The following is a 9,396-nucleotide window of genomic DNA, read 5'->3' as shown; positions in this document are numbered from 1 at the left end:
TTGCAGTTGTTGGACAGCTGAACCCACAGCATTGTGACTTGACTTGTGGCAGACCAGCATTATTCTCTCTCCTTGCTATACTGCTGGTTTTGTGGCTTACCAACATCGATGACTTTTCATGACACGAGATGGGACTAGAACCTGATCCCGAAGTGCTCAGTAATGGTACTCTCACATACGAACAGCAGCATCCAGGATTCCCTCTCACAGTACGTTTGATAAAGCAGGTACACATTTCTACCCCTGAAATGGTACATTCCCCAAGCTGCTGTATATAGCTATTTTTACTTTCTACACAAAGAAAGTGAAGATACAGTGACAGTAGCATCCCCCATGTAATTGCATGGCCATCCTCACAGAAGGGAGCAAAATGAAGATGTTGAGGTGGACAGACTATAACGGAAAAGAATTTCTGCGCATTTCCTCCCAAATAAACCAATACCGTGCTTAGTCATATGGCTGCAGGGAAAACAGGGAATCAACTCTTCCATGAGGTAGCTGACTTTCAAACTAGTTCCTTCAAAACATGGTATCCGTTTCCACTTGGTTGGAAGGTAAATGCAGAGGGATGGGATAACTTGCTAGCATCACCAGTCTGACTTCTCAACACAGCTTAATCACCCCATCAAGCAGATGCTTCAGTCCTTAATGGCAGAGAGAAAAATGCCAAGAACTGCGATGCCACGGTAGCTGAAAGGTTCCTGTCTTGGAGGATTATTTTCATCCTTAGCTATCAGGAGATAGCTAAAAAACCTATTTTTTTTGTTTGAATTATTACTTATTCACTAAGTAACGGAGTATCAAAGCATAACCAGGAAAAAAAAAAATTGTTCCCAGAATAGACAAGCACAGTTTTACAGATGCAATTATAATTTATTCTCATTAAACAGGATTATTTTCTGGTGTTTTTTTTTTTTTAAACAAAAGATATTAAGAGTTGAATTGCTATGAAAAGGATTACAAAAGAGGTTACAGGTAGAGATTCACTTACAGCTGATTTATAAAGTTAGCACTTTATTTCAGAAAAGCATAATTTTCTTCTTTCTGAAATTAACTTTCTTAAGCAATTGCTTCCATATGAAAAAGAGTCCCAACAGTAATCTATTCTGTAAAGAAAGTTTAAGACAGTTCAGAGTCAAATACAGCAAAATTCCCCAAAACACGTAAGTGAAAACGTACACTAAATGTTCTACCGTTTTCCCCATTTGTCATTTTTTCTTATTTAAAATTGTTACTTAAAACCTACTATTACAAATCATTACAGTTTTCCCTGTCCATATTACCCATAGTATAACTGTCATGTTCACCCAAACCTGTACTTAATATCTGAATATCCAGTCATCACCACAAAGTAAGGGCTCTGTCCTGCAATCGAGCTCAGCTGATTTTAGCAGGACTCCTGGGGGTTTCAGGGTTTAGAACTCACTGTGAGCTTGTATTTTAGAGAATCCAAGGCCACCATCCAGAAGAAAGCACCTTTCCTCAGTAAGTTTAGTGATTTCAACTGTATGTAAATGCTGATAGTCGATTGTAGGAATACAACGTAAGGGAGAAGTGTTAAATCTAAAACTGCTGTCGGAAGATACTCAGTCTCTATTTATAGTCAGGCTGAAGCATCTTGGAGGGGTCCCTGAATGGCAATAGCTTCAATCTCAACTCGGGCACCCTGTGAGAAAACAATGAAGAAACCTATTAGGAATTTCATAGATCTATTTTATGAAGTAAGTGAATGTATAAGACAACCTTGTAAGAACAGAGTGACATTTGAGGGAGATTATACTTCTGACAGTTGTATTACTAATTTAGCAATGTTAATACTGAAAATTCACTTTACTCTTACTTAAGTATCATAACCCCATATTTCTAGTGTTGTAGCCATCATCCACCATAAAGAAATTTCTCTCTCATATTCAGATTTCTTATCATGTGTAGGAATAAGACTAGTATACTTGGAAAAAAATTAAATACTTAGGAGTCTTCATTAAAATAATTGCAATTGAAGCTATTCCAGAATAAGAAAAGCTGTCAGAATGCTTCAGAAGTAAGGAATTTCAGAAAATTCATTTTTCTGTAGGCAGAAAAGTGACACTTACTTTTGGCAAAGCAGCAACCTGATAGGCTGCTCTGGCTGGGAAATTTGTCTTGAAAACTGTAATTTAAACAGAAACATCCACCAATCACTTAACTTTGCTTGATAAAACACAGTTCAAAGTAATCAGTATAAAGTGTAGTCATTGGAACAGTTTCAAGTTCAAGGCTACAAGACAAACAGTCTTCTGTGCCAGCTATCATTTCCCCCTTTTTTCTGGTCACTGACTGGTCTAACATCTCAGCAAGCTACCATTCATCATCAAGAAGGCAGCTACAGTTGTGACCTAGCAGCCAGTGATAACTTGCACTCTGCTGACACTGCCTGGCCTTAACACCGACTTGGCTGAAAAACAAACACTAAATCAGAATGGTGATCATCCAATTGCAAACACCACAGAGTGGGAGAGGGCTCTTTCACAGACAGAGCAAGAGAGAGAAACAGGCCCCTGCCAAAAGAGCCATGAGCAAAGATCCCAGATTTGCCTAAAGGGACCAACCTTACTCATATCAAAGAAAGGCAGTTAAAATAGCCCTTTCCTCCATTCACAATTAGGACTGGCATTCAAGGATATTAAAGGAATAGCGTGGAGAAAAAAGAAAAGGGAAAAAAAAAGGTATTGGTCAGATATAAGAGCTGAATGTGTAGAACCATAGACTAGTTTGGGTTTGAAAGGACCTTTAAAGATCATCTCGTCGAATCCATTCCCCTGCCATGGGCAAGGACATCTTTCACTAGCGCAGGTTGCTCAAACTCCCATCCAACCTGACTTTGAACACTTCTGAGGAATTTGAATAATTAAATGAAAGTTTTACTAATGAGAGTTAACACTAAGCTCAGAAATGTTAATTTCAGGCTCCTGCACTGACAAGGCAGGATAATAACCCACAATCAAAGAACAGAAACAACTGCTTTCTTGAACTACAAGTAGGAGGCAGCAAGTAACTAAGCATCCAGCTGGTCTTTTTAACCCTGCTTAAATGCACACACAATTCCATTTTGACATGCAGAAGACTATGTTGATAGCTCATAAATGAAAGACTTCAATCAAGACCAGATGTTGCTATCTAATTAAAACCCAAAGCTATATAAATAAGGAACTCACGTGCATACTCTCCCAAATTCTTCTGCACAATATGGCTCATTGGAATCACCTATTTCAATCTACATTCAGTTTTGTTAACCAAGCATTAGCCTTTTTTTCTAAGTCCAGCAGTGTGGCTCATCTTTGTATAAAAAAAAAAGAAACAACAAAAAAAGAGCCCTGTCCCACAGCAATAACCCACGAGTCACTCAAAGATACAAACAGACTTTAAAGAAATGGAGGTACAAAAATTAAGCATTTAAAGACTGCCTACAGTAGAATTACATTAGGGACAACACAGCATCAACACAGTAAAGTGTCATGGAAGATCAACCTGTAGGGATAGCAGGAACTGATCTTCATGTGACAGGTAGTGGGATGGTAGGACACAAATCCACAAGAAATCAGACTGTGCTTGATCTGGTGCTTGCAAATCAAATGGTTTGGGTTTTTTTTTCTATGTTAGATTTCTACTGGAATCTCAAAGAATCTGTAACTACATCATCCAAGTCATTAAAATACTTTGCTTACTGTGAATATAATTTGTTCCACAAGCCATACTGGTAAAACAGAAACAAAAGATCTACTTACATTGTTTGTAAATATCATTAATATCATTGAAGTCCTTCATGTCTGCCATCAAAACTGTAGTCTTCACAACTAGAAATTACATACCAGCAGTTATTTTGGACCTCTGACTTTTATAGAAAAGTTGAAAATCTTTAGTGCATTTCTTGCTTTGATTTCATAAATTTCTCTCAAATATTCTAAACATTTTGAAAAGTTTTGCAAAGAGATATTGACCGTTAGAGCTACCACCTAGAGAACCATCTAAAAAAATCTGAATACCTAGGACATAATAAAACCTTAAAGAATTAGACGTTCCTGGACAGGTCTGAAAATATACTTTTTAAATTTTGTTCTAAGCCGAATTCTTCCAAGAAGCACAGAACTGATAAGCATGTCAAAAAAAGCTGTTGTAAGCCAACTGTTGGCAAAAATTACATCATATATAATATTTGCTGCCAAAAAAAAAGCCTGTAAGAGGCCTGAAGATATAGCCTATGCTAGAATTTCTTACCCGTGACTGCCCAAGCCAACATTAATCCTGGTTTGGCTCCACTATTAGAGTCCTCCTCAAAAAAGGCACTGAATATTAACACCATAGATATTGACCTTCTTTTACCTAGAGCAAAGTCTAGGATGCTTAAAATGCCTGTAGTCAGTTGCAGCTCTGTCTGTACCTGAGCTTCATCAGTTAGAATTAAAATATTAGGAACTACACAGAACTACACAGGAACTTATGGTTAAAAGCAGTGTCCCATTGATACCCATCACACACATTTGCACATTGATTTCTTTCTTTTCTTTTTTAACCCAGATTCATGATTTCTTTTGTCTCCTTCAGCTATTGATAACAACTGAATGTTTAGCAAACAGCTTTTTTTTTTTTCTTTAAAAGGTCACTTAATTATTTTTTTTTTATCCAGGCAGGTAAAAACAACCACTTGTTTGCCACCATCACTGCAACACTCACCATTGCCATAGTCACAGCCTGCAGCTTTCAGGATTTCTCCCATGTTTTTTAGAGCCTAATGAAAAATGAGACAAAAATCTTTAACTATCAGCTGGATTGTATTTAGGTACATACGTAAATATGAATTGTAATCTGGTTACATCCAGGTTATACTATAAGTTCACCCAGCAAATCCTCAACTGTCATCAGTGAGTAAGCAAAATCAGAAATAGATTAAAAAGTAAATTAATAAAAGGGAGCTTCTAATAAACCACAAATATTAAACTATCCATTCATTAGATGTAAATGCATGAAGCAGCACTGTCTCATCCTACCTATTACCTCACACAACCTCTTTGCTGCCAGGGGAACAAAGCTTACCCCATCTCAAAGCCAGGGTTTTTACTAGGGTCTGAACCTTTGTTACAAACATTGATTCTTTCCTACATGAAATAGAGATTCCTCCACATTGTTTGGGTGGAAAATGACAGGGATAGTATGGAATTACATGCTCCTGCTTTCCCCTCCTCTTGGGGGATGTGAAATGCGCTCTCTAGGGATCTTCAATTTCTCCTAGGTCCATATTTAACAAAGTACATGCCAACTGCATTACAACTTTATTGCTGGAAGACATCTTACCTGCTTAGCTTCTTCCTTTGCCCCTCCAGAGACGAGCTGCCCAGTGGAAGGCTCTATACCTATCTGTCCTGCGATGTACATCGTCCGGTCTACTAGCACTGCTTGGCTGAAAACGTAAGTGACATTTTAGGTTTAATGTTTCCCCATCAAAACATTTAACTATCTGAAAGCACACTTCACATATTCTTCAGTAGTTTATAGTATCTCAGAAAGATAGAGGACTTGGGTTATGCATGCACAAGTCTGCACACAGTCATATGTTCGATCTGCTTACGCTTTGGGAGACCTGAAATTAGATCACCTATGGAAAGACATAGCTACATTAGTACAGCTCTGTTTTTGAGATAATAAACCCTGTTTCTTGGAAAGGGAAAAGGCATGAGTGCAGCAACACAACGCTAAACACAGCTACGCAGCTTCCACACAGCACAGAGGGGAGGCAGAATAAACATTTTTTGTAGCGGCCCAGATAAATATTCCATCCCAGTTTGATAGGTAGACAATACCTTTCATCTACACCTCAGCTGCAGAGCAATGAAGTTTAAGAAATAAAAAATAATCAAAAAAGAGCTGATTAGTAAATGTACCATTTTCTTCTCAGATGGGCAGCATGACAAATGAGTTACAGCCACAAGGTGAAGCCCTGCACGCTAGTTCTCTAGCATTATTCCTCCAGTCATGAATTTGGCCCATATGCACAACACCTTGATCACTCCATTACCAGATCGCTCTCCTCTCACAAAATAACCTGGATGACCTGTTGGATGGGTTAGTTTAGAAGAACGCAGAATTCAAGCTACTTGCAAAACATTTTTATATAAATGTCAGGTGTGTTTTTGCTGAAGTAGAGTTGGCAATTATTAACGTCTCTAATTACCACAAAGAGATTAAAAGATTAAAACAAAGATTTAAACCACCTAGCAAACATTATGCAAGAGACATAACTTTTCTTCAGCTGGTAATTAAAAATTTTTTGCAAAGAAATTAAACAAAAATTCTTTTGAAAGTGTTTGTGGTGTGTCAACACTGTTTTTCTTACCACTTCCCATTCCACAAGAAAATGCATTGTTCTGACAGTTCAACAAGCCTCTCAAGTTACTTCAGGGAGGTGCCTGACTCCAGTTCGTGTATCTAAATTAGGAGGTTAGTTTCCCTTTAAGGTTAATGGAGAAAGAAAAGGACTCTTTCAGAGAACATTTTTATTACATCTCTTCTCTCAATTGAGATTGACTCAACTGGATTGGCTCAATCCATTGACTTCACAGGGGAACAACCTAATTTAGGGACTCAGTAAAATGATTACGGTTAGGTAATCCATACAGTGCCATCACTCCCATCTTTCCTTTTACCCTTGTCCTACATTGTCCTGTCATTTCATAAGGGGAAAAAAGAGCCAGTAACTTATATGTTATGTGATGATTATTTTCTCTATCATCAACTACAAAACGAGTAAATCACAAAACTACCCCATTTAAAGAAGAGAAACTGGTGAATGAAGTAGTTTTCTAACTTATGCAGACTTGTTGATATAAAATGTGCATATCAATCACATGCACATGCTTCTTTAATTTTATTTTCTTTCCTACAATGTCCTGCTTTGCTTGAGGCACAAGTCCCCAGACGACAAACTTCTGTTTCTGTCTGAAGCACAGAGAACCATGCAACAAGAAGGTATGAGCTCTCTACAAAAAGAGATTGTCTTGTACCGCTTATTATAAAGCAAATGACACAATAAAACATTTACCCCAACAGAGGCCTTCAGACTATCCTAAATCACAAATAACCAGGGAAAAAACAAGCTGAAGCCTTCTGATACCACTGCCAGATCAACATCTGCAGCAGTCTTATTGGGTTCCCTTCTCTGGCTCCTCAACTTTTTTCTCTTGGTATGCTTACCAGTGGAATCCTCCATTCAGTGAGACTATTAACAATTTACCAACTAAAGGGTATACTTCTACCACAGTCAAATGCATGAGTGAAGCTCAGAGAAACTTCAACTACACAAACCCAAATCACACTGTAACTGCAGATGTATACTATAACTAGGGTCAATCTTTCATCTCTGATTCATCAGAGATCTGAGCACATGCCTAAAGTCATTCAGGTTTCAGTATGCCTACTGGACAGACATTATGACCTTAGAAGAACATCATCCGTCAGGGAGATGGTGTTAAGAAGCATGCTTTTTAAAGACAAGGACTGCAAAGTTAATCAGATCTTCTTTACACAAATGATTGTTGATTAATACAAGAACAGTATCTCTACTGTGTCTTTTTAAAAGTTTAATATCATTAATGAGATCTATATGTGTACACAGCCACATTCACATCTAGGAGTCTTTTTATGTATCTATCCATCTATCTCCCTCCCTCCCTCAAGGTACTGGGAATTGAATGCAGTAAAGGAAATACAAAAATACATTAAAAATATGTCACCAAAAAGCACACCAAAAGGGCTATAGCAACCAGAAGTGCAGCCCACACATCCCAGTTCTTCATTCCGTATTAAGCCCTCATTCCTGTGTTACCATGCTCAGACTCCACAGCAGAGATCTAACAGTTATTTCTTGTGCAATTTTTGCTCACTGGACTTTGACACATTTACTGAAACCTGATAAACTAAGTTAGTGATAAACTTATTGATGTTAGACCCGTCATACAATTAACAGGCTGCATAACAAGCAGTATTTCACCAAGAACTACCAATAAGCACAAAATGTCAGAGTGCAGTTAATAAGTGGAGAGCTATGTTGAAGGGTAGTTGGTGTGTGTGTGCGCACACGTGTGTGCAGTTGAAGAACTGTTGCCTTCCCATGTCTCAGATGTTTTCTAAGTACAAGCAATGCCAGGGCGCTGGCTGCAATCCACCAACAGTTTATTGTTTACAGAAGTTAACGTTCATGTTGTGTTTCTCTGCTTATACACTTTGTATTTGTCCATCTTTATAATTCCTATGAAGAACACACAGTTTGAAACTCAGAAAGCTCAAAGTAATGGAGACAAATATGGATCTGAAAGGCACTAAGATGCTAGAAATGAAAAAGTTAAAACCTGAGGTGCCTGTTTTTATATTGTGAAAAAAAAGCCTGAACACAGAATTAAAAATTCTTAGAAAATGTCCTGGTAAAAATACCTTGGTACCTTAGATATAAGGTTCTACTACAGTTGTTGAACATTTTTTTCACATCCAAATAGCAAAGAGAAACTTTTCTCCAACTCAAATTGAGAATATTTTTTAAATTACATTCAGAACTGTTGCAACTAACAAGGTACTTGTGAAAACACGGAACAATATCTTATGCATTTCTACAGCAGTTAGTTTTTAGACTGAAAAGCATTTATAACCTGTTGGCAGCCACAATTAAAACAAGAAAAGATTTGCAATTCCCAGGCAGTGAACTATCCAGCTGCCAAAGCACGTCCTGGATCGGGCCCAGCCTTCACTGTGCATCGCCTCCAGTCAGTATTCACTGATCACTTGCCTATGCAACATGCTGTTTTCTAAGCAAGTATTTTTCCTTGAGAGGGATCATTCCTTCTCTTGCATTATTTTTTTTTTTTCATTCACTGCTTATCACTAATTTCAGAATTCTTTTCCCAAAAATGACTTCATAAGGGACATTTCAAAAGTTCACCTAAAACGATGAGGCCATCCACCCCCAGGTCAGGCTGAAGTTCGCCGCTAGCACCGCAGATCCACTGGTGCTGTAGGGCCCCGGGTGTTCCTGGGGGTTACCGGGGAGGAGACCGGTCCCTGCTCAGTGGAAGGGGGGACACCCTCACCACAGCCCCAGAGCTGCCTGACAGACCCCCGCCGTTCCAGGGACCTGCTCGAAGCCCTGTCGGCAAAACCTGCTCCCACTTCTTCCAAGAGACCTCCCCCTGGCTAAGGCATACCTGTAGGGACCCAGCGCAGCGGGAGCCTTAGCAGTGCTGATTATTTTCTTCACAAGCGAAGCCATAGCTCCTGCTGCCACCAGCCCCCTTCTGCCCTCCCCTCAGAGCCCCGCCAACGGCTACCTCCTCCCTCCACCCCCCCGCAAGGGCTTCTGGGGAATGTAGTCCCGGG

At 38.9% G+C, this 9,396-nt stretch overlaps 1 protein-coding gene across 2 annotated transcripts; it reads right to left on the bottom strand.

The window, feature by feature from the left end:
• Positions 1–850: 850 nt before the first annotated feature.
• RIDA (reactive intermediate imine deaminase A homolog) lies at positions 851–9,359 on the bottom strand. 2 transcript variants are annotated; one of them, XM_054192787.1, is made up of 6 exons: positions 9,225–9,359; positions 5,329–5,434; positions 4,711–4,765; positions 3,765–3,833; positions 2,094–2,149; positions 855–1,666 (listed from the first exon to the last, which is right to left on the bottom strand). In XM_054192787.1, the coding sequence occupies exons 1-6, from the start codon at positions 9,287–9,289 to the stop codon at positions 1,604–1,606; spliced, it is 414 nt and encodes a 137-aa protein (XP_054048762.1). In that variant the 5' UTR covers positions 9,290–9,359; the 3' UTR covers positions 855–1,603. The 2 variants fall into 2 exon arrangements, with proteins under 2 accessions (XP_054048763.1, XP_054048762.1); XM_054192788.1 differs by lacking the exon at positions 3,765–3,833 and having other exon boundaries at positions 851–1,666.
• Positions 9,360–9,396: the final 37 nt, after the last annotated feature.

Source organism: Rissa tridactyla, chromosome 2 (genome assembly GCF_028500815.1).
Source record: "Rissa tridactyla isolate bRisTri1 chromosome 2, bRisTri1.patW.cur.20221130, whole genome shotgun sequence".
NCBI classification, from domain to species: Eukaryota; Metazoa; Chordata; class Aves; order Charadriiformes; family Laridae; genus Rissa; species Rissa tridactyla.
The sequence above is the reverse complement of the archived record's forward strand: the minus strand, read 5'-3'. Positions and strand labels throughout refer to the sequence as shown.

Excerpts from the sequence above, each read along its gene's own strand:
- RIDA (XM_054192787.1), bottom strand. The coding sequence starts at position 9,289 with ATGGCTTCGCTTGTGAAGAAAATAATCAGCACTGCTAAGGCTCCCGCT. Across the intron at positions 2,150-3,764 it reads TAATGATATTTACAAACAAT|TTTTCAAGACAAATTTCCCA; the intron begins GTAAGTAGATCT and ends TTTAAATTACAG. Across the intron at positions 1,667-2,093 it reads AGGTTGCTGCTTTGCCAAAA|GGTGCCCGAGTTGAGATTGA; the intron begins GTAAGTGTCACT and ends GTTTTCTCACAG.